This window comes from Suncus etruscus, chromosome 17 (assembly GCF_024139225.1).
Source record: "Suncus etruscus isolate mSunEtr1 chromosome 17, mSunEtr1.pri.cur, whole genome shotgun sequence".
Lineage (NCBI taxonomy): Eukaryota > Metazoa > Chordata > Mammalia > Eulipotyphla > Soricidae > Suncus > Suncus etruscus.
The window spans coordinates 46,422,965-46,446,895 of NC_064864.1; the positions used below are offsets into that span (position 1 = coordinate 46,422,965).

The 23,931-nt window shown below is 50.8% G+C and overlaps 1 protein-coding gene across 1 annotated transcript in view; it reads left to right on the plus strand.

The window, feature by feature from the left end:
- SUFU (SUFU negative regulator of hedgehog signaling) overlaps positions 1–23,931 on the plus strand; it is a 122,875-nt gene that overhangs the window by 87,605 nt on the left and 11,339 nt on the right. The window contains exons 7-10 of the mRNA XM_049790882.1: positions 2,098–2,251; positions 6,278–6,389; positions 22,381–22,515; positions 23,210–23,348. Of these exons, the coding sequence (XP_049646839.1) occupies positions 2,098–2,251; positions 6,278–6,389; positions 22,381–22,515; positions 23,210–23,348 (540 nt within the window). The remainder of the gene's footprint in view (positions 1–2,097; positions 2,252–6,277; positions 6,390–22,380; positions 22,516–23,209; positions 23,349–23,931) is intronic.

Below are 23,931 nucleotides of genomic sequence, written 5' to 3' on the forward strand. Positions count from 1 at the left end.
CCAGCACCTCATATGGTTCTTGGCCAGGAGTAAGCCATGAATACATCTGGATGTACCCCCTCAAAACAAAAACCTAAGCAAGTGCATAGAAGGCATACTTCGACATTGGGAGAAATTCAGCTTCTTTCCTTTGTCCTTTTTTTTTTGGTGGATTTTGAAGACACATTTAGCAATGCTTAGGGGCCACTCCTGGCTTTATGCTTGGGTATTTTCTGGCAGTGCTAGGAAGACTAAACACAGTGCCAGGGATCAAGCCATGAAGGGCAGCTCCATAACCCCTGTGCTATCCACTTGGCCCCACTTTTTTTCTGCTGACCCTGTACATGCACCAGGCGGTGATCCTTGGAGCCGCTTGAGACTTTCTGGGTTCTGCTCGAAGTTTCTTCACTTTTGGACTTTTGTGCCTTTGATCGAGTTCAACTCCTGGCCAGCTATGTGCCTGCTCAAGTCCCTTTCCTCCTCCTGGCTTTAAGTCAGCCTTTTAAAGGTTGCTTCTAAAGTCAGTGGGTTTAACTAGTGAGCAAGAGGTATTCTCAGCACTTCATTTTTTTTTTTTTTTTTTTTTTTTGTGGTTTTTGGGTCACACCCGGCAGTGCTCAGGGGTTATTCCTGGCTCCAGGCTCAGAAATTGCTCCTGGCAGGCACGGGAGGACCATATATGGGACGCCGGGATTCGAACCGATGACCTCCTGCATGAGAGGCAAACGCCTTACCTCCATGCTATCTCTCCGGCCCCTCAGCACTTCATTTTGGAGAGAGGAGGCATGGGGGGGGGATGGGGAAACTCAGCTTCCCACTGAAGTGAAGCAGAGCCCTCAAGCTTCTGTCTGGAGCAAAAGAGCAGCTCCTCGGCCCCAATATCTATCTCTGCTCGGATATGAGGAAATCGAGGGGAATGAGCCCCACCTCATCCCACCTCCCTGAGCAGCCACCTGCTGTGGCTGAAATGAGTACTTTACATACATGTATTATGCTTCCAGAGTCTGGTCCCTGGTAGGTCTGGGGGCCCTGGCACCTGTGGGGGTAGGTTCCAGAAGGCCACCCCTCCCTAGGGTGCTCACTTAGACACCTCACTAGACCCACGTGACTGGTTCTGAGTAAGGCTGATTGGCTTCCAGATGCCCTTTAGCACCACAGCGGTTTCACCAGAAATGCCAGGAATGTGTGGGTACAGCTTTTCCTTGAGGCCATGAGGAGAGGGTTTGGAAACAGCAGTGCCCAGACTTGCGCCAAGGAAGGGCCTCCCATGGGGTCTACAGATGGTTGCTGCCCTCCAGGACCCCATTTCAGTTTCAGAACTAGGAAGGGGGGGTCCCCCATCCTGAGTATTTTGCCAAGCAAGTGAGCCCAGGAGCAGGGCCAAGTCCTCGCCCCTCTGCTCACAGATGTTTGTCCTGACGCGACAGTGCCCTCTGCTGCTGGGCAATGGAATCGCAGGTGTGGGGTCAGTGACATCTGTGTACGTCCTGGGCTCTGGCCCTGACCAGAGGTCAGATTCCACCTGTCCTCTGTCCTCTGACCCAGGGATCGAGTGTTTCTTCCAATGACCAGTGAAATGAAGAACAGTACCTTTTCTCACAGCCGATTATCTTGCCTCAATCACATCAGCTCCATGCCTACATAGGCTGGGCAGAGTCGAGGCTCCGAAGCCCATGTTGAAAGTTGCGTTTCTGGGCCAGGAGAGATAGCACAGCGGCGTTTGCCTTGCAAGCAGCCGATCCAGGACCAAAGGTGGTTGGTTCGAATCCCGGTGTCCCATAGGGTCCCTCGTGCCTGCCAGGAGCTTTTTCTGAGCAGGCAGCCAGGAGTAACCCCTGAGCACCGCCGGGTGTAGCCCAAAAACCAAAACCAAAACCAAAAAAAAAAAAAGAAAGAAAGTTGCGTTTCTGGGAATCTGCAGAATGGAGAGGGTTTCTCATTCTACCTGGCTGCCCCAGAGGAGTCCAGTGGCTGGAAGAGTCCACTGGGCATCGGTGAGCAGGATTGTGGACGGAGAACCGAGAGCCTGTTTTCTGGTCACTGGCCCCAAGTCGCAGGTACAGGCAGGGTGTCCATGGCCACTGAGGTAACTCTGGCTCTCTGTCTCCTTCCAAGCAGGAGAGAGTTGACAAAGGCATAGAGACTGACGGCTCCAACCTGAGTGGAGTCAGCGCCAAGTGTGCCTGGGATGACCTGAGCCGGCCTCCCGAAGACGAGGACGACAGCAGGAGCATCTGTCTCAACTCTCAGCCCCGGCGACTCTCAGGCAAAGGTGGGCATTGCCACCAACATCCTCCTTCCCTTTGCAGGCCCTCATAGGTGGGCCTCACACATTGTTCGTTTCCTGGCGTGATTCTGACAGCAAGTTGAAGCCTTCCAGCAAGGCAAGATTGGGGAGCCTTATCAGCCGGTTTCTTCTGTGTTTCTAGTGTGTTTCCACTGCACCATCAGCAGTACCACCCGACCATTGTGATGTAGATTCGCCCCTTGTAATCTGAGGTCATGGAGGTGAATGGAAGCCGTAGAACAGTGGCAGGAAAAGATCATAGTCCACCCAAGCACCAGAGAACAAGCTTGAACCACCCATGAGTTGACACAGGGTCCAGCACTGGATTGGAAGCCAGGCCAGACCCAGCAGGCCTTGAAAGAGAGAGGCCTAAGCTGGGAGGACCCCTATCCTACCCTGCAGATCAGATAGATCCCCACTCACTGCCTGTTGCATTCCAGGTGGGACTGGGGCAGAATACTTTCCTGCCCACTGGTAAAGAATATTCCTTACTAAGGCCAATGGGAAAACAATCCTCGCACATCCACACATGCTTATGACCTCCTTGTCCATTTCTTTTTACTGTTCCTCTGCTGCTGCTTATTTTAGGACTCAGATACCTATAGGCCTGAATATATCTACATATATGATGGAAAATAGAAAATGTTTTCTTCTTACAGTTTAAAAAAAAAAATTTAAACCCTGGGATTTATGCTCTTCTACAATTGCCAGCATCCCAACTTGGGTGTATAGTCCCCCCCCCCTTTTTTTTTTTACTTAATGGAATTTCTATCTGTCTTCTCTATTTCCTATATTAGATTAAAAAAGTTTTTTTACAGGGCCACATCCAGTGATGTTCAGAGTTTATTTCTGGCTCTGGACTCAGGAATTATTCCTGGAAGTACTTGGGGGAAGCACTTGGGGTTCTGTGGATTGAACCCGGGTTGGCCTCTTGCAAGGCAAACTCCCTGCCCATCGTACTGTCTCTTCAACCCATAAATAAAAAAATTTTTTTTGGTTTTTGGGCCACACCTGGCGGTGCTCAGGGGTTACTCCTGGCTGTCTGCTCAAAAATAGCTCCTGGCAGGCACGGGGGACCATATGGGACACCGGGATTCGAACCAACCACCTTTTTGGTTCTAGATCGGCTGCTTGCAAGGCAAACGCTGTTGCGTTATCTCTCCGGGCCCGATAAATAAAATTTCTTTACTAAAGAAAAACTTAGACCCCAGTTGAAAATACTTGATGCTTTTCTTTCCTCCCTCCTGTTCTAATGGTATGTTGAGTCCTTGGGAGAATCAAAGAGAAAAATTATTTCATTAGAATCATTTCCTTAAAAAAAAAAAAATCATTTTCTTGCTTTTGACAAAATAGGTAATTTAAAAAGAATTGATAGATCTATTCAAAGCCTTTTCCCGGGGCCAGAGTAATAGTACATTGAGGAGAGTGTTTGCCTTCCATACTACTAAACTGGGTTCAATCCCTGGTACCCCATATGGTCCCCCAATCCTGCCTGTAGTGACCCCTAAGTACAGAGTCAGGAGTAAGTTCTAAGTACTGCTGGATGTAGGCTCCCCCACAAAAATAAGTTTTTTCCCCACACTTTTTGTTTTGTTTTTGAGCCACACCTAGTGGTACTCGGGTTACTCCTGTCTCTGCATTCAGAAATTACTACTGACAGGTTCAAGGAATTATATGGGATGCTGAGAATGAAATCCCAGTTGGCTGCACCCAAGGCAAATGCCCTACCCTCTGTGCTATCACTCAGTCCCTTTGCCCCAATTTTTTTTTTTTTTTTTTGGCTTTTTGGCTTTTTGGGTCACACCCGGCGGTGCTCAGGGGTTCCTCCTGGCTGTCTGCTCAGAAATAGCTCCTGGCAGGCATGGGGGACCATATGGGACACTGGGATTTGAACCAACCACCTTAGGTTCTGGATCGGCTGCTTGCAAGGCAAGCACCGCTGTGCTATCTCTCCGGGGCCCCCAATTATTTTTTTATTTTTTATTTTTTGGTTTTGGGGTCACAACCAGCAGCGCTCAGGGGTAACTCCTGGCTCTGCGCTCAGAAATCGCTCCTGGCATGCTCAGGGGACCATATAGGATGCCAGGATTCGAACCACCATCCTTGTGCATGCAAGGCAAACGCCTTACTTCCATGCTATCTCTCCGGCCCCGATTATTATTTTTGTTTTTAATTGTAATTGTAATCCCGGGTCCAGAGCAATAGCGCAGCGGTAGGGTGTTTGCCTTGCATGTGGCTGACCCAGAACAGACCTCAGTTTGATCCGAAGCTGTCCCATATGGTCCCCCAAGCTAGGAGCGATTTCTGAGTGCATAGCCAGGAGTAACCCCTGAGCATCACCAGGTGTGTTCCCCCCCCCCAAAAAAAAAGTAAGTCATGTCATTGTAATAAGGCAGTTTGAAAAATTAATAATCATCTTTGCTGTAACCCAAGCCCACCCTTAAACAATTAATGTTGGGCCCGGAGAGATAGCACAGCGGTGTTTGCCTTGCAAGCAGCCGATCTAGGACCAAAGGTGGTTGGTTCCAATCCCAGTGTCCCATATGGTTCCCCGTGCCTGCCAGGCGCTATTTCTGAGCAGACAACTTGGAGTAACCCCTGATTACCCCCAGGTGTGGCCCAAAAACAAAAAAAACAAAAAATTTAATGTTAATTTATTTGCCTTTTCCTTTTTGTTTGCAGATCTTTCTTTGTTTTTAGGCCACACTCAGCAGTACTCAGGGGTTACTCCTGGCTCTGCTGTCAGGCATCATTCCTGATGGTGCTCAGGGGACCATATGGGTCTGCATGCAAGGCAAATGCCCTACCTACCTCCTGTGCAAATCTCATCAAAATTTTAGTGTAAGGGATTAAATTAGCAAGCTTCATGATGGCTAGAGCCATAGTACAACGGGTAGGACTCGTTGATCTTGCACATGCCTGACCCAAATTTAATACCCAGCATCCTTTATGGTCCCTTGAGCACCACTAGGGTAATTTCTGAAACCAGAACCATGAGTAACTCATCACCAAGTATAGCCCAAAAACTACAGTTTAAACAATCTTTGTAAGTTTCATATCTAATGGGGCTGGAGAGATAGCACAGCTGTAGGGCATTTGCCTTGCATGCAGCCAGTCCAGGACAGATGGTGGTACGAATCCGAGCATCCCATATGGTCCCCCATGCCTGCCAGGAGTAACCCCTGAGCACCGCCAGGTGTGACCCAAAAACAAAAAAAAAGTTTCACCTCAAAGATCTGCAAAACTCCTTGCACAGAGATCTTGCCACCAAGAGCCTCTCCCGCATATCTGGGCCTTTGCCCTCAGAGCTACAGGATGCCCTGGTCCCATGTGAATGGTGACCTCAGCATCCCACTGACTCAACCCGACAGGAGTGAGGCCAAGGCCAAATGCCAGTTGAATTAATTTGTTCTTTGTTTTGAACCATCCCCAGCGATACTCAGGGCTTACTCCTGACTCTGCTCTCAGAAGTCACTCAGGGCAGTGCTCAGGAGGCCATATGGAATGCTGGGGATCATGCCTAGGTTGGCCACACACAAGACAAGAGCCCTACCTACTAATTGACTGCTTAGAACCTTGAAACATGTGGAAGAGACATTTGCCCATTCATGCCCCGGCTTTTAGAGCCCTAACCGACTTCTTTGTCAGTGGCCATAATCCCTGGGTGGTCTTCAGCTGTTCCAAAGGCTTTGTCAACCGCTCTCGAGCCCTCTTCAGGGTGTGGAGCCCATGCTGCATACGAAAAGGAGAGTGGAGAGAGCACCTTCTTGGAGGGGCTCGTGTTTAGCAGCCTCCCCTGGCCTGCTTTAAGAACAGCTCAGACCCAAGGTTTCTCACCATCACAGTGCAGCTTCTCACTTAACGCAGGGCGCATGCTCAAAACCAACCTGGGGGTGCTGAGGAGGGGGCATTCAGCTTCACACAGCCATGGAGCCAGGTTCCAAGAGCCAGGCTGAGGGTGCTGAGAGGCCAGAGGGAGGGACCTCAGGCAACCTGGTGGTGTCATTACAGACACAGAGCAGATCCGGGAAACCCTGAGAAGAGGACTTGAAATCAACAGCAAACCCGTCCTTCCGCCTATCAACACTCAGCGACAGAATGGCCTCTCTCTGGACCGGGCCCCGTGAGTCCTACCCCGCCCCCACCCAAGTCATCACCTCTCCCGACAGCTGTGCCCCTGCGTGGGAGCAAGGAGCAGGGCCTGTGAGGTCTGTCCCCATGGCTCCCACGAGATCACTGTGCCTATAACCCGTGGGTCTGGGCTGGGGTCTCTGTGACCAGAGGGGAGGGTTCAGAGGAGACCTGGAATGTAAACACCAGTAAATATTTACACGGCTTGTGAGAGCCGACAGGAGGCCTCTTTGGGGCAGAATCTGACTTGGGGCCTTTCAGCCTGGTGGGAGCCCATTGTGCTGCACAGAGCCCCCTTATCTCAGCCTCAGCCAGGGTTGTCCTTCCTTCCTTCCTGAAGCCTGGTCTCTGACTGATAGCTGCAGCCCTAGGGGCCTCCCTCCCTGTCTGGCCAGCCCCGTTCTGGACACAGGCTTCGGAGGTCTTCTTTCTGCCTCTCTGTGCAGGGACTCCTGGAGCCCTGGGGAGACGTTGGCCAACCCAGAGGTCAGATCCGCTTCCTGCTGACCTCCCTTCCTCTGATGGCTGGGCACTCCTCTGCCTTGGTGACAGAGCAGCTCTTGGGAGTAACCGCTGCCAAGGGAAGTCACTGTGCCCTTTTGCAGGACCAGGGTGGCCAGTGGTCAATCTCCCCTTCCGCTCAGAAGCCTGTTTCACTCCTGTCGGGGGCCCATCTGGGGTGCTGGCTCTTCCTTTGGAGTGGGGCGGGTCGCCTCTGAGCCAAGACAATGAATGAGTGGCCTAGTGTGGCTGAAGAAGAGCCTGTGGGAAGTGGCTCCCCTGTGTCTTCCCAGTTCCCAAGCACCCGACACACCCAGTACAGAAATAGGGTGGGGAGGGAGCGTTTCTTGCACAGGGAACCTGAGGTGAACCTTGAAGGGGCTCTCCGGCTTTTACTGAGTGAGGGAAGAATAGAGCTGAAGGGAACGGAGCAGGAGGGCCCAGCCATTTCCTTTGAGGCCCCCTGTGGAAGCAGAAGCAGAGTTATTCTGGGAACTGGGCTGCCCACAGCGGCTCCCTTGGTGAATCTGTCATCCAGAAACCATGAAAGTCCAGCTCTTGGGCAAGTGCCTGGAGAAGCCTCCTTGGCCGCTCCTTGGCAGCCTCCTCAGCCCAGCCAACAGCCTTCCCTCGCCTCCAGCCAATGGCCCAAGAAGTGGCTGGAGGCAGCATCTCCTTCCCGGCAGCAGCAGCCAGCCTGGCTATGGCATGATGAAACTCTACCTGTGGGCCTGGAGCCTGGCCTGGGCCGCCCTTCCCATGCCCTCAATTTGGCTTCTTCCTTGGGGCTTCGTTGGCATTGATGGAAGGCTGAAAGTAATTCAGACACATAGAGCCTGAGCGAAAGTACAGCGGGTAGGGCATTTGCCTTGCACACAGCTGACTGACCCATGTTCGATCCTCAGCATCCTAATATGGTCCCCCTCGCCTGCCAGGAGTGATTTCTGAGCACAAAGCCAGTAGTGCCCTGAGTGCCGCCAAGTGTGGCCCAGAAACCAAAAATTAAAAACAAAACAAAAAAGAAAACAGGGGCCAGAAACATAGCACAGTGGTAGGACATTTACCTTGTTTGCAGCTGACCCAGGACGGATCTGGGTTTGATTCCTGGCATCCCATATGGTCCCTCTAGCCTGCCAGGAGCGATTTCTGAGTGCAGGGCCAGGAGTAATCCCTGAGTGCTGCTGGGTGTGCCCTACCCCCCCAAAAAAGTTTGAGACTCAAACATTAGGGGCTGGAGCAATAGTATAGTGAGTAGGGCATTTGCCTTGCACGCTGCCCACCTGGGTTTTCTCCCCGGTACCCCATATGCGTCGCCACCGCCCCCCCGCCAGAATTCAGTAAATTCTGAATGCAGAGCCAGGAATAAATCCTGAGCACTGCTGGGTATGCCCACCCCCCAAAAAATGACTCAAATATTGTAACTTGGCCTAGATGTCCCTCTGATCTCTAGAAGTCCAGGTAGGAGGGCAGAGTCCTGCTGAGATGTACCCCAAGTGACCTCTTGACTATCCAGCACAAGCCCTCTCTCTCTCTCTCTCTCTCTCTCTCTCTCTCTCTCTCCCTCTCCCCACACACACACACATCCACACACACACACACATCCACACACACACACACACACACACACACACACACACACACACACACACACACACACACACACACACACACACACACACACACACACACACACACACACCACTCCTGGTTGCTGCATCCTGCCCCAAGTATTTCCAGGCTCTTGTTCCTGAATATCTCTTCTCTCTCTCTCCCCTCCCCCTCTCCCTCTCCCTCCCTCTCTCTCTCTCTCTCTCTCCCCCCTCCCCCTCCCCCTCCCTCCCTCTCCCTCCCTCTCCCTCCCTCTCTCTCTCTCTCTCTCTCTCTCTCTCTCTCTCTCTCTCTCTCTCTCCACACACACACACACACCCCTACACCTGTCTGTGGACATGGACAGAATCTGCTGTCACCCTGTGTTGACTCTGAAGCTCAAGGGCCATCAGGGCTGGGTCTGCTGTCTGGAGGGACTTCATTTCTGAGGGTTTCTGCGCTGCCTAATAGCTTGTCATCCAGAAGCTGAGAAGTGGTTCCTCTCGTCAGCCACACAGGGGGCCCAGTAGCCCCTCTGTTTCTCCCTGCAGCTCCCCGTTACCCTAAGATCAATGGTGACAGGCTCTGTTCAGATCAGCAAGCACAACTGCAATATCTGTGCTGCCCTCTCTGGGACCTGACCCCATTTCGGAGAAATTACGACGGAGAAAGTGGCCCCCAAATGTGCTGGCACCAGTGTTTGTTCCTTCTGGGGGAGGGGGGAACAGCAGCAGCAGTAGTAGTGCCAGCCTTACTGGGTCTGCCTGCCTTATTTGCCTGCGTCAGGCTTTCTGGGCCTGTGGCAAGCAGATGCCTTACTCCTGCATGTGTCTGAATATGGCTGGAGGTGGCTCCAGTTTAGGGAATAGGCAGGCCTCGGCCTCAGCACCAGGAGTGGGTGGCACACTCACTGTAACCCATAGCTTTAGTGTGTACTATGGGTTTTGGTTGGTTTTCATTTAAGTCAGCCCTTCATTGTGCCTTGGGTAATCTTATTACTTTTATCTCCTGTTGTGGAAGAGGAAACTGAGGAACCGACAAGCTGACAAGACACTCGGCCACCTGGTCTGACCTTGCTGGCTCTGATCTCAGGGACTCGTGAGGGGCAGATGACCTTACGTGTGCACCACCACCACTAGACACCATGGTGTGGATTCATCCCCAGTGACCTATTTATACCAGAGCTGCATTTGGATAGCAGACCCCTTTTTTGTTTTTCTCTGTTCAGAAGCCACCATAGGGACCAGAGCAATAGAGCAGTAGATAAGTCACTTTCCTTGCACACAGCCAATAAGGGCTAGATCCCTGGTATCCTATCCTATATGGTTCCCTGAGCCCCGCCTAGAGTGATCCCTGAATGCAGAGCCAGAAATTAAGTCCAGAGTACTCAGACTTTTTTTTGGGGGGGGGGGGCCACACCCGTTTGATGCTCAGGGGTTACTCCTGGCTAGGCGCTCAGAAACTGCCCCTGGCTTGGGGGGACCATATGGGATGCCGGGAGACCGAACTGCAGTCCTTCCTTGGCTAGCGCTTCCAAGGCTCATGACCTCACCTGGAATTCTCAGTCTGCACTGCAACACTTCCTTGCCTTGTACAACCTGGGTTATTTGTAGCACCCATCCTTTTCTGGTTTTGGTTTTTTGGGTCACATCTGGCATTGCTGTAGGGTTACTTCTTTTTTTTTTTTTTGTTTTGTTTTTGGGCCATACTCGGCGGTGCTCAGGGGTTACTCCTGGCTGTCTGCTCAAAAATAGCTCCTGGCAGGCACGGGGGACCATATGGGACACCGGGATTTGAACCAACCACCTCTGGTCCTGGATTGGCTGCTTGCAAGGCAAACGCCGCTGTGCTATCTCTCCGGGCCCGAGTAGGGTTACTTCTTGCTTTGCACTATGATATCTGTCTTGGTGATGTTTGGGGGCCCATATGTAGAGCCAGGATTAAACCCCAGGTCAGTTGCATGCAAAGCAAATGCCCTACCCACTGTTATCACTCTGACCCCTGTATCACGCATCCTGGATTCTCACTTCAGCAGTGAGTCATTTTGCAGAGGGCTGGAAAAGGAAGACCTCAGTCACTGGAAACAGAGCTGGGCTCCAGCTGTAGTGGGCTTTGGCAGGAAAGTCGGGGTCCTGGTCTTGTAACCAAGCCTGACAGAGGATCCCTAGAGCTCAGGGCTGCTCATGTTTGAATAAGGAACAATCCCCACCCTTGCCCCTGTGGGTTTCACTCGGCCCAGTTCCTTCTGTCAGTCAGGCCCACAACTTTACCATCCCATCCCTTGGGAAAGGGCTTGTGACCTGGGAGCCTTTTGCTAGAGGTCTCTGCTATTTGCCTTTTGCTCCCTAGAACTATCCCCATGAGGAAGTTGGTCCAAATAACCCAGTGATACAGGGCTGTGCTTCACACTAACAGGAGGGAAGCTGGGTAACCCCACTGGGGCCTACCTCTGGCCTGCCCTGCCGGAGACACCCCTCAACACCATCAGAAACCAAAGGAAGGAAGGAAGCAGCAATCAGAGACTGGGCTGGACTCAAAGACAGTATCAGCTTAGAATAGTCACCCACCCTAAACCCCAGTTCCTCCTTTGAGGGGCTGAGATTATAGCTGAAACATGTGTCCATAAACCAGGTTCTCCCTCTCCCTTCTCCCAGCCTGGTCATGGCCTCAGGTTTAAATGGAAACAGGAGGAAGAGCTCAAGATGGAGAGGAGGCAGGGCAGCTTCCGTCTGTGAGGTGTGGATGTGGTGAATGAACAGTGTGTAAATGATATAGGACTAGAAACCAGGGGTCTAGCCGTGGAAGCAAGGTGTTCAGGATATGTAAAAAGTCACCTTATGCGGTGGGAAGTGTAAATATAGCATGTGTTATATAGGCAGGTGGTAAGGAAGAAAGAATGGAAAGAGTGAGTTCCTGAATTGCCAAGGTCTGCCTCCCTGAAAGCCAGGGCTCCTCAGCCCTGGTCGGCAGGTTGGAGGAAGGAGAAGGAAGGAGAAACCTCTGGCCTACATCTTGGCTGCTGCTCTGTAGACCCTTCTGCATATAGGACAGGGAATGTGTGAAGAGTGCTACTGAAAGCCTCTCCTGGTGCTGGAACACAGGGCAAATCCTGAACTGAATGGCTCTCCAGGCCAAGTAGGCAGTGTTTATTGCTCATTACCATGTGGCAGGTGTTGAGGGGCGGGGGTGGGGGGACTACTGTCCCCAAGTTACAAACAAGAGCACAGAGTTTTGTGGTTTATACTTTACCTGGTGTGGCTCCAGATCTCTGGGTCTTTTCATAACTGGCTCCTGATTGTGAAAGGGGGTGCACTGAAAGGGGGGGGTGCCTGCCAGCTCACAGGAAGTATGGACTGGCAGGAGGGCTGAGCCATCCCCCTGCCAATGTCACAGTACAGCTATTAGGTCATCTGGGCTAGAAACCAGTGAGCCAATTTGGGGCTGAAGCAGCAGTACAGCAGGTAGAGCATTTGTCTTATACTCAGCCAACCTGAGTTCGATTCCCAGTATCACATATGGTCCCCCATGAGTACATCTGGATGTGACCCAGAAACCAAGATAAGATTACATTCAAGGGCCAGAGAGATAGCACAGCAGTAGGGCATTTGCCTTGCATGCCGCCACCACTGAACAGACGGTGGTTCAAATCCCGGCATCCCATATGGTCCCCCATACCTGCCAGAAGCGATTTTTGTGCATAGAGCCAGGAGTAACCACAGGGTGTGACCCCCAAAAAAGATTACCTTCAAGTTTTAAAAGAATAATTAAAAATATATATCTTGGGGCCGGGCGGTGGCGCTAAAGGTAAGGTGCCTGCCTTGCCTGCGCTAACCTTGGACGGACCGCGGTTCGATCCCCCGGTGTCCCATATGGTCCCCCAAGCCAGGAGCAACTTCTGAGCACATAGCCAGGAGTAACCCCTAAGCGTTACTGGGTGTGGCCCAAAAACCAAAAAAAAAAAAAATATATATATATATATCTTTTTAAATATATATATATATATCTTTTTTTTAACATGGAGTAGAGCATTTGCCTTGCATGCAGGATGGTGGTTCAAATACCAGCATCTCAATATGGTCCGTCCGTTCCCCCCCCCCCCCCCAGTATGCCAAGAGTGTAGAACCAGGAATAACTCCTGAGCACTGCTGGGTGTGACCCAGAAGCCAATATATATATATATATATATATATATATATCTTTTGTTTGTTTTTAACCACATCCAATAGTACTCAGGGCTTATTCCTGAATGTGTTCTGTGTTTAGGGATCATTCCTGGCACTGCTCAGGTAACCATAATTGAACCTGAATCTGTACATGCAAGGCAAACACTCTATCCACTGGACTATCACTTTGGCCCCAAGATGATTTTTTTCTAAATGTCAGAACCAGTGAGAGATAGTTCAGGGGTTAATTTGTTTAATTTGCATGCAACTGACCTGGTGTAGTGCATTTGGTCCCCTGTGGATCTCTAGGGATGATCCCTGAGCAGAGCCAAGAGTTCATTAATCCCACTGATATGAGATAAAACCTAAAGTCAAGAAAGTGTTATTGTGAATGTGAATGATAGCTAGCAGGTAGGGTGTTTGCTTTGCATGCATTCAGTACAGGGCACCACCTATGGTCCCCTAGGCCCCATCAAGAATGATTCCTGAGGGGCCAGAGCAATAACACAGCAGTAGAGCATTTGCCTTGCATGTGGCCGACCCTGGATGACCCTGGTTCAATTCCCAGCATCCCATATGGTCCCCTGAACCTTCGGGAGTGACTTCTGAGCGCTGCAGGATGTGGCCTAAAAACAAACAAAAAAAGAGTGATCCCTAAGCACAGAGCCAGAAGTAAGCCCCATGCACTGCTAGGTGTGGCTCTTCCAAAAAATAATGAAGTAATTGTTATTATAGGAGGGGTTACAACTTACCCTGCCCAGTAAAAAGGAAGGATGGGCTGGAGAGATAGCGCAGGGGCTAAAGTTCTCGCCTTGCATCTCACTGACCCCAGTTCAAACTTTGGCACTACATACTGTCGCTATGAGTACAGAGCCAAGAATAGCCATAGAGGGGCTGGAGAGATAGCATGGAGGTAAGGCATTTGCCTTTCATGCAAGAGGTCATCGGTTCGAATCCCAGCGTCCCATATGGTCCCCCGTGCCTGCCAGGAGCAATTTCTGAGCATGGAGCCAGGAGTAACCCCTGAGCACTGCCGGGTGTGACCCAAAAACCACAAAAAAAAAAAAAAAAAAAAGAATAGCCATAGATACTAGGGTGTGACCCAAACCAGCCCCCCCACACACACACACACCTGATAGTAAAAAGAAAAGATAATACATTCCAGGTAAAGATTCCAAAATTGGCACCGAGGCAAGCCCTGGTCATGCAGTAAGCATACACTTCTGCCACAGGTAAATGAGGTGTGGGGCAACTATTCCATTGGCCTCTAGAGGGCGCCTTCCTCAGAGTATGGGAAAGATGAGAAGCCCTGCAGTACACCCCATTCTCTTCAGCAAGGAGGCTGATGAATTGAAGGGAAGAACCAGGGAGAAAGCATTTGGCAGAGTGGCACTGAGAGGGGAACTCTGTGAGCCCCACTCACTGCTTGGCTAGTGAACCAGTGAAGGTGGGTCTCTACAGCCTTTCAGGGAGTTGCTGAATGTAAAGTTGAAAGGAGGCTTCTGTAGAAGATGCTGGCTTGCACAAAGAGAAACCAGTTTGTTTGCCCTCTGTGGTCCTCAGAGCCTTCACAATGCCAGCATTTTATGTCTCTCGTCTGAGCAGCAGCCTATTCCAGCCCTCACCATCTCTGCATTTCTAGAAGTTTCTCTTAGATTAAAATGCCATCAGATAGCCTTTGGGAAGCCCAGTCCTGGCTTCTAGGAAGCAGTTCTTTTAGGAGATGAGGGAAAAATTAGATGTGTCTTCATGGCCTTGAAACCCCAGAAGGAAAAAGTCTACTCAGAGGAATGGGAGAAAGGAGAAATGTTGCGGTTTTGTTTTAGCTGGCGTCAGGGAGACCTGTGGGTTTTATCTTAGCCCATTATTTGCTCATTGTGTGACCTTGAACTATATATTTAAGTCTCTGAGTTTCGGCTTCATCTGTAAAATGGGAAAAAATAACGCCTGCTTATATTTAGCATAGGACTGGCCACTAGGGTCTACAACCAGGGGTCCCCAAATAATGGCCTGTGGCCCATCAAGGACATTTATTTGGCCTGGTAGGTGTTTTTGCCACCACCGCTGCCTGTCCTGCTTAACAGCCGACTTGTCCTGGGCCTGCAGTGTGCATGTGCACCACACTCTCTGACCCCTCCTCCCTCTGTCTCTCAACAACTCCTCTCAGTCTCAGACAGGGGTCCCCAAAGTACGGCCTGCCAAAAGCAGGCCCATAGTTTGCATTGAAATACTGGTAAGTTTGACGATTTAACTTTTCTTGTTCTTCATTTTAAATATTGTATTTGTTGTTTTACTTCAAAATAATATATGTACAAGGGGCCAGAGAGATAGTATGGAGGTAGGGCGTTTGCCTTGCAAGCAGGACAGTGGTTCGAATCGCAGCATCCCATATGGTCCCCTGAGCCTGCCAGGAGAGATTTCTGAGCGTATAGCCAGGAGTAACCCCTGAGCGCTGCCGGGTATGGCCCAAAAACCAAAATATATATGTTCAAAAATTAAAAACCAAAAGTACGTTCATGTGCTTAGGAATTTATTTATAGTTTTGGGATTTTGGGTTTTTTTTTGGGGGGGGGGTCACACCTGGCAGCGCTCAGGGACTACTTCTGGCTTCATGCTCAGATATCGCTCCTGGCAGGCTCGGGGGACCATATGGGACTCCAGGATTTGAACCATTGTCCTTCTGCATGCATGGCTAACACCCTACCTCCATGTTATTTCTCTGGACCCTGTTCATTTGTTTGTTTGTTTTCTTTATATTAAACTATAGTCTGGCCCTCCAGTGGTTTGAGGGAATGGGCCCTCTGTTTTTTGGGGGGTCACATCTGATGGCATTCAGAGGTTATTCCTGGCTCTGTGTTTAGAAATCACTCCTGGCAGGCTCGGGGGACCGTATGGGATGCTAGGGATTGAACCAGGGTCCATCCAGGTTGGCCACATGCAAGTCAAACACCCTACTGTTGTACTATCACTCTGGCCCTTGGCCTCCTATTTAAAAAGTGTGAGGACCCCTGGTCTACACTGAGTAAAAGATACCCACCCCTAAGGGGCTGGAGTGATAGCTAACCAGATGATGATAACTCCTGAGCACCACTGGATGTGACCCCCAAACAAAATATTACCTTAATATTGTTGTTGTGAATAGTCCCCACAAGGCTAAGATGGCCAATTGCAGTGTACAGAGAATCTTTTACTTAACTGAGATCCTTGCTGGAAGGAGATGTACATTATATCAGCCCTGATGTTAAGGAAGGAACAGGGTTGGGTCAAAATTTAGGGACAGGGGCCGGAGCTTCATGTGGCTAACCCAGGTTAGCTAACCTGGCTAACCCACTTTTGTTCCCTGGCATCCCATATGGTCCCTCGAGCCTGCCAGAGGTAATTTCTGAGCACAGAACCAGGAGTAACTCCTGAGTGCCTCTGAGTGTGACCACCACCACCACCACCCTACCACCCCTAATATTTAGCTGAAATTCAAGAAAAATATAATCTAGCAGAAATGTGCTATGATCACAAAATTTTTTATTTTGTCTACTCCTGTTTGGAACAAGATGATGATGATGCCCCGTTGTGTGGACAGAGTAACATTCATTTGTGACAGCAAGAAAGCAAAGATAAACTCAAAAAATATCATCAGACTAGGGAAGGTCAAACTCATACTGACGAGAAGATTGAACTCTTGACCCAAAATACCAGGGAAATTGGGAGCTAAGGTTCATGGCTAGAGTCCACAACCTTTGAGGAAACGGGAGGAGAGAATGGGCAGACAGAAAGCTCTAAAAAGTTTCCAGATGCAGGGAACCAGAGAGGTAGCACCCGGGGTTAAGCACTTGCCTTTCCAGCTACAATCCCCAGCATCGCATCTAGTCCCCAGAGCTTTGTCAGGGACCACACCTGAGCACAGAACCAGCAATAGCCCCTGAGCACTGCCAAGAGTGACCCCTAAGTACCACCGGGTGTGGCCCAGAACCTGAAAAGAATATTTCCAGATGCAAAAGGCATCACAGTTCTCAAGTTAGCATGGTGCTTACTCAGAAAATTCTGGACTGCAAGGAGCCTGAGAATCTTCTGGGGAAACAGGAGACCTGTGAGACAGATTCATAAAGGTTCAGGAACATCTTGAAACTTTATTGCCCTACTTGGGTACGATGGGTGTGGGGTGTGGGCCATACCCGGACACCTGGAAGTGCTAGGGACTAGTCACAGCAAATTCCTTAGTGGTCTCTCCTGGCTGACCTCCAGGGGATAGGTCTGGAAACCTAAACATATTCACTGGCCCTCTGAGCTAGCTTCCCAACTCTCCTCTCTACCTTTATTTTGGGGGGATTTCTAAGCCTGGCGGTACTCAGGGGTGGGGGCTACTCCTGGTGTTGTTTAGGGATATGGGATGCTGTGGATTGAACCTGGATGGACCATTTGCAAGGCAAGCACCTTGCCTGCTGTCCCTTGTTCCTTCTTTTAGTAGCCACCTATTTTTGCCTGCAAGTCAAAGGAAATGCCATTGACCTGAATGAGGTGAGCTTGAGCACATTTTGAGAATTTTGAAAATGTCTTCTGACATCATCGTTGGCAGGACAGAGAAATGTGCCCCGAGCACCAGGAAGGGCATGAGACTTGGTGATGGGAGGCAGGCTGACGGGTCATGGGCTGGCCGAGCCTGCCCAGAGCCATGATGTCAGTCTGTTGGCCTGTCTGCCCAGCCCCATCCTGATTGCTGTTCAATCAAATCTCAGGTGTGCCTGAGAACAGTGGCAAGTTCATCTGCTTTGTCAGTGATGTGAACTCAGCGGGAATGCCAATATGACGGACACCAAGGTCGGGTTTCAGAACTGTCCAGTCTGCTTGAAATGTGAGCCAAGTAGTGCTGCCTTCTGCTCTTGGCTCTGATAATCCCTGATGCCTATGGGCCTGAGAAGAAACATCTATCGTCAGCACAGCCTGAGGGAGCGCAGTGCTGGTCAGTGGTATAAGGAGGTTGTGGAGAATGGACGTTTTGGTGACAGTTGAAATAGAAATAAAGTGTCCCGGGCCCAAGTGATAGCACAGCAGTAGGGCATTTGCCTTGCATGTGGCCAATCCTGGATGGACCCTGGTTCGATCCCCAGCATCCCATAGGAAAGATTTCTGAGCGCAGAGCCAGGAGTAACCCCTGAGCATCGCTGGGTGTGACCCTCCCCCAAAAAAGAAAGTGGACTGAGGAAGAAAGTTCCATAGTCCTTTGTGCCCCATCCTGGTTCATTCCAGTTCTATAATTATTTCTGCTCATGATACACTGGCTTCTACAAGCCCAAGGAGTGTGTCTGGATGGATGGAAGAATTCAAGAGCCCTGTTTTCAGGAATGCCAGGAAAAATCGGGGGCCACCAACCCTAGAAGAGAGAAGCTATCTGTGAACAGGAAGAGCCACCTCTAGGATTTAAAAGTTTGCCCCGGCAGGGTGAATTCCATGACTTCGCCACATGAGGACCAGTCACCGGAAGGCCAACTGCAATAGGGGGAGGCAGCTCTGCCTGGGCTTCCCAGCAGAACAAAGGCCTCATGAGGTGCTGTCAGGCTCTAGCGGGCTCAGGGTCCCATTGGTGGTGAAAAGTCAGCTCAAGGCCTTCACTGCAGCAGTGTCTTCTCCCTGCTCAGACCTGGACCTTTGCTCAGAAGGGGGCAGCCTGCCCTAAATTAAGGCAGTTGGGTTTGGGGCCCAGCTAACAGCAAACAAGTCTCTATTAAGCTATCAACGTTCTTGGAGGTGGAGCAGATAGAAAGGCAGCCAGCTAACATCCTTTTAATGGCTTCATCCTGGGGCACCATTACATGCTTTCTAGGGGCTATATAGGGGAGTTATTTATTTCCATCCAGAGAAGAGTGAAAGGTGCGAGGGAGCTTTGTCCAAGGCCATGCTGGGCTGAAAAGGCACACCCTCGGCCCTGAGCCATGTCCGGCCTGGCCACCCTCAGCAGGTGTGCAGCCTCCCTGGAGCCAGGCTCCTTTCAGCTGCTGATGCCCCGCCTTCCCCTCCACCAGGAGCTCAGGGAGAAAACAGCCCAGCTGAAAAATTAGGCCACACTGGTGAGCACAGTACCTTTCTTTTTCTTTTTTTCCTTTTTTTTATGACTAAGATTAAGCTGACAACCATGCAAAACATTGCAAACCTATGTCGGCTGCAGAGTTAATACCTCACCCAGCCCACACAAATAATTCATGCTTCTGCATCGATGTCCAGAAAAAACAAATCAGCAAAAAGCTGGGCAGCAGAGAGAGAGCACAGCACATGGGAGAGATAGGGGGAGAGAGAGCAGGGACATTTCCAGTGAGGCAGCGTGCGGGAAATATTCAAACTCCAGGACTGCAGATCTAGCATTTTGCAATTTTTTTTTCTCTTAAAAGATTAAAGTACGTTTTCAAATGATTGAAGGTTAGTGGGAGGTGTAAATGTGGGCCCTTGTCACATTAATTCTTCAGATGATTAAGTTCTTTTCCATTTCTTTAAAGCTGTTTGCAGTTGGGTTTGATGTCCTCTGTTCTGGGTGAGTGTGTTGTAGCAGTTACCAAGGTGACTTTAGCTGACTTTCAACAATTTATTTTTCCCTCCAGCTTGAGATGTCTCGAGCCCTGTGTGCTGTTGATTCTGCTCCTCTCCCAAGCCCCCACCCCCACCCCGAGTTGCTATTCATCAGCGTTTCTGCCATGCCTGAGGCTCAGGGCTCCCCTCACAGGCCCTGCAGGCTCACAACCCTCCTGGGGTGGGGCCAGCCGTGCCCTGTTCCCAAGCATGGTGGTTGGACGCTTATGTGATGCCAGGAGTTGTACCTACAGAGCCAGAGAAAAGCGGGTAGGAGGCACTTGTTTGCATGTAGTTGATCCTGGTTTGAATCTCCCTCCTGTGGTCCCTGAGTACTATTAGTGGTCACTCCCATAATCACAGAGCCAGGAATGGCTCCTGAGCACTGTTGCATGTCCCCCCACACACAGTCAAACCCTGACTTGCCATTAATAAAGAAAGCATCCTGGGACCTGAGGCTTGTCACTTCACATTTCTTTCCTTATTTTTTCCTGTTTTGTTATATTTTGTTTTGGGGTCACACTGGTGGTGCTCAAGGGTTACTCCTGGAAGGCTCGGGGAACCATATGGGAGGCTAGGGATTGAAGCCGGGTTGACATCGTGCAAGGTAAACGCATCCCACTGTGCCACTACTCAGTCCCCAACTTTTTTGGTTTTGTTTTTGAGCCACACCCTAAACGGTGCTTAGGGGTTACCCCTGACTTCTGGCTCTGCACTCAGGACTCCTCACTCCTGGCTGTGTTTGTGGGACCATATCGGCAACCCCTGGGTTGCCAGCATGCAAGACATGCTCTACTACCTGCTATATTACCTCTCTGGCCCTGTCACCTCACATTTCTGAGCCTCGGTTTCCTCCTCTGTAACAGAAGAGTTGACAGTCAGATAATGCTTTGACCACATGGGCTGTTACTGCCCATGAGAACACAGCAAACTGCCTGCGGATCAAGCCTATACCTAAGAAGGCGTCTGGGGGCCAGAGCAGTAGTACAGCCAGGAGGGTGTTTGCCTTGTGTGGCCACCTGGGTTCAATCCCCAGCATCTCATATGCTCCCCACAGCAATGCCAGGAGTAATTTCTGAGTGAAAAGCCAGGAGTAATCCCTAAGATCATCATGTGTGGCCAAAAAATCAGTTGAAAAAAAAGAGGAATGTCTGGGGACTGGTGAAGGTGACCCATGGGAGAGCACTTGCCTTTCATGTATAGGTCCCTGGGACTCTGTTCCTGATATCACAAAAAAAGATAATTATAAAACAAGAAGTGCCAGTTTGGGCCCTGAGGGACCCCAGAGCCATAAATGGTGGTCTCATTGCTCCCCAGGGTGGGGAGAAAAGTTGTTCAGGGTCAAGACTTCCACTTTGGAGGCTTCAGCTCAGGCCGTGGCCTTGGATGTGTTACCAGCTCTCAAAAGTGTAAAGGAAAAGGTAGATTAAACAACCTCACAGTTTCCTTCCAGTCCTGAAATTCCATCACCCCCTTAGCCATGGTGTTTATTTCCTTCGCTGGTCTTGTGAAAGTTCTCATCAGAAGAGAAGCTAGGGCAAAGGGCAGTTTCAGAATTGGCTTTGAGAAGCCAGAGGAAGGGACCTCTTTGTGAAACACAGTCAGCTGTGGGGGTGGATCTGCACAGCCTGTGGGAACGGGCCTCTTCTGAACCCTGGACCCTGCTGTCTGTGCTGACCCGCTTTACCTGTGTCTCTCCACCCCCACCCCCACCCCACCACTCCCCATCCCCGGAGACACTCTGTGATCTGGTGCCCTTCCTGGCTGTCCGGGAATCAGGCTAGACCATTCTACAAGAACAGGAGTGTCATGCTCAGTATTCTGACAGACTCTTAGGGAACTCTCCTAGGATTCCTAGTGGCCTTTTGAGTGGGATCAGTGGTAACCCTCACTTCCAGTTAAAGCTGAATTTGAAAGAGTGACTCTTAGATTGGAAATGAACCCAGCAACTCAGCTGTGGCGCAAGCTATTGGCAGGAGTGAGCTGGAGGCCCCAGCCACTGCCCACTGTGACCCAGGCCACAGGCAGGGGCATTTGGTACAGGGCTGCAGAGCCTGGCAGGCCCTGCTACTCGGCCAGGCCCTTAGGCTTGACTTCTCAGTGAGGGTTGGTGGTGACCAGGTTCAAGGAGTGTTGGCTGGGGTACAGTACAGCAGGTAGGACCCTTACCTGCACACATCCAACCTGGGTTTGATCCCAGCATCCTATGTAGTTCCCCAGGCCAAGGGTGATTCCTGAGCACAGAGCCAGGAGTAAGCCCTGAGCATTGCCAGATGTGGCCCAAGAAACATGCCTGGAGTACAACGGGTAGGCTCGTACGCTGCCAATCTTGCTCTATCCCTGGCATCTCATACTGTCCCCTGAGCCTACTCGGAATGATTACTGATGCTGGTTGTGTCCAAAAAAAAAAAAAAAAAGTAGAAGGAAAGAAGGAAGGGAGGGAGAGAAAGGAAAGAAAGAAAGAAAGAAAGAAAATTAATTTTAAAGTCTAAAAGGGCTGGCCCCTTTCTCTGATCCCAGCCTTTGAGGGGCAGCTGGAGGGAAACTCAGAGCTGTAGCTCCCTGGGTTCTAGCATCTGAACTTAGGGATATGAGGGTCTGTGGAGTATGCAAGGCCTGGAGTACATAGAGTCTGTGGGGTACACAGCACTTGCCTACTGCCGTCCAGGTAAGGACAAGTTGTTGTGACGTGTGCAGCTGCCAGTATGTTGTGTCAGCCAGAAATGCAGGCTTTATTGAGTTGTTGGAGGAGTAGTGAGGGAGTGGGGAATCACACCTGGTGATACTCAGAAGCAATTCCTGGCTCTGTACTCATGAGTTACCTCTAGCAGTGCTGGGGGAGGGAACCCAGCAGGGTCAGCTGCATGCAAGGCTAGTACCTAACCCCAATACTATCTCAATGAAGATTTAGCACCTCCTCCAGGATTCCAAATCCTGGCTCCACCCCGCCCCTTCTTTGTAACCCCACCCCCAGATCCCAATTCCTGGGCCTCCTGGGCACTACGAAGAGTGAGCTCTGGGGGACATGCTTGTCCCAGCACAACCACAGGTTAAACTTACTACTTGGTGAGCGTGTGGTAAAGGGGACTGTTAGGGTCCTCTCTGTCCCCTTCATCACGCTCCTCCCTGGAGCCTCATGCGTGCTAAATTCTGATGTCACACTTGTGCTTGCCCTGGCAGGAGCCGCAAAGACAGTTTGGAGAGTGATAGCTCCACGGCCATTGTCCCCCACGAGCTGATCCGCACGCGGCAATTAGAAAGTGTGCATCTGAAGTTCAACCAGGAGTCAGGTGCTCTCATCCCCCTCTGCCTGAGGTGAGTCCTGAGGAAGGCTGAGCCCTTTAGGAAGCTCCCCCTTGCACCTGAATGGGATCCTAAGGACTTGGACCCCCTCTTTAACGGGCACACCTGTCCTGTGCTCCTGAGCCTACTTGATCTGGAGGCCCCATAATCTTGGATTGACCTGGCCATCCACCAATTCAGAGCTGGGGGTGCAGAGGCTCTGTGAGATGGGTCCTATTTTCTTCTCTTTGCTATTTCACCTGTAAGAGCATTTTAGTTCTCCGAGCCAGTCCTTGAGGACCAGAGGCCCCAGTGGTGGTATCCCTAGTCCACACTGCTGGATGTCCAGCCTTTCACTGGGGCCAATCCCAGCTCTGGGCTCAGGTCCCTCCAGAGGTGGGGATTGAACTGCGCTTGGCCGCAAGGGAGGCAGCCCCTCTCCCCCAGAACTATTTTAGCTCCAGGAAGGCACTTGGGCACATTTGCTAACTGTTCTGGCTTCTGTGCCTTCATTGGACACAGGAGGCCATACCCATGCTGACCATTAGGGTGTCTGCTGCTGGGCCTGTGGGAGAAGGATGTAAGGCAGGAGGTGTGGAATGGACTTGGTTACGGTGCCCAAAACGGGGCAGGTGGGCATTCAGGAGGGGATTCTCCAGGACCACCGCACAGTCCTGGGCATGGCTAGGCTCTACTCACTATCTCCCTTTCCTCCCCTCCCCTGCAGGGGCAGGCTCCTGCATGGACGGCACTTTACCTATAAAAGCATCACGGGCGACATGGCCATCACATTCGTCTCCACAGGAGTGGAAGGCGCCTTTGCCACTGAGGAGCACCCGTATGCAGCTCACGGACCCTGGTTACAAGTGAGGCTCTTTCCTGCTCCGTCCACATCACAGTGCCCTTTCCCCAGGGGCGCCTTAGTAGGCTGCTTTGGGGGTGCTGCCTGAGTCACCACTTCCGGCTCCCCATATCCCCTTTCCCTGAGCAGTAACTCTCCAGCCTGGCCTCTCAGAGGGACAGAAACCCAGGTGTGAGAGATGTTGAGACTTTATGCATTCTGGGTAAACCAAAATTTAGAGAATAGGCGTGAGGGACAGCAGCCATAGTACAGCAGACAGCACTTGCCTTGCAAGCAGCTGACCCAGATTTGATCCCCAGCATTCCCCTATGGTTCCCTGAGCACCACCAAGAATAATCCCTGTGTGCAGAGCTAAAAGAAAGGGAAAAAAAAATGCAAGGGTGAAGCAGGAGAGGAAGAAGTATTTGACTTTGTAGCAGAAGGACCCCCAGAATCCCTTGAAAGTAGGTACTGGACATGGGGCAGAGGCTATACAGGCAAGCATTAGCTGAAAGGGCCAATCCCTTCTCCCTGAAGTCAAGGACCTCTTTCCTCTGCTCACCCTGTAGCTTGTCCTGACACTGTCCTACCATTGCTCTTCTGGCTGC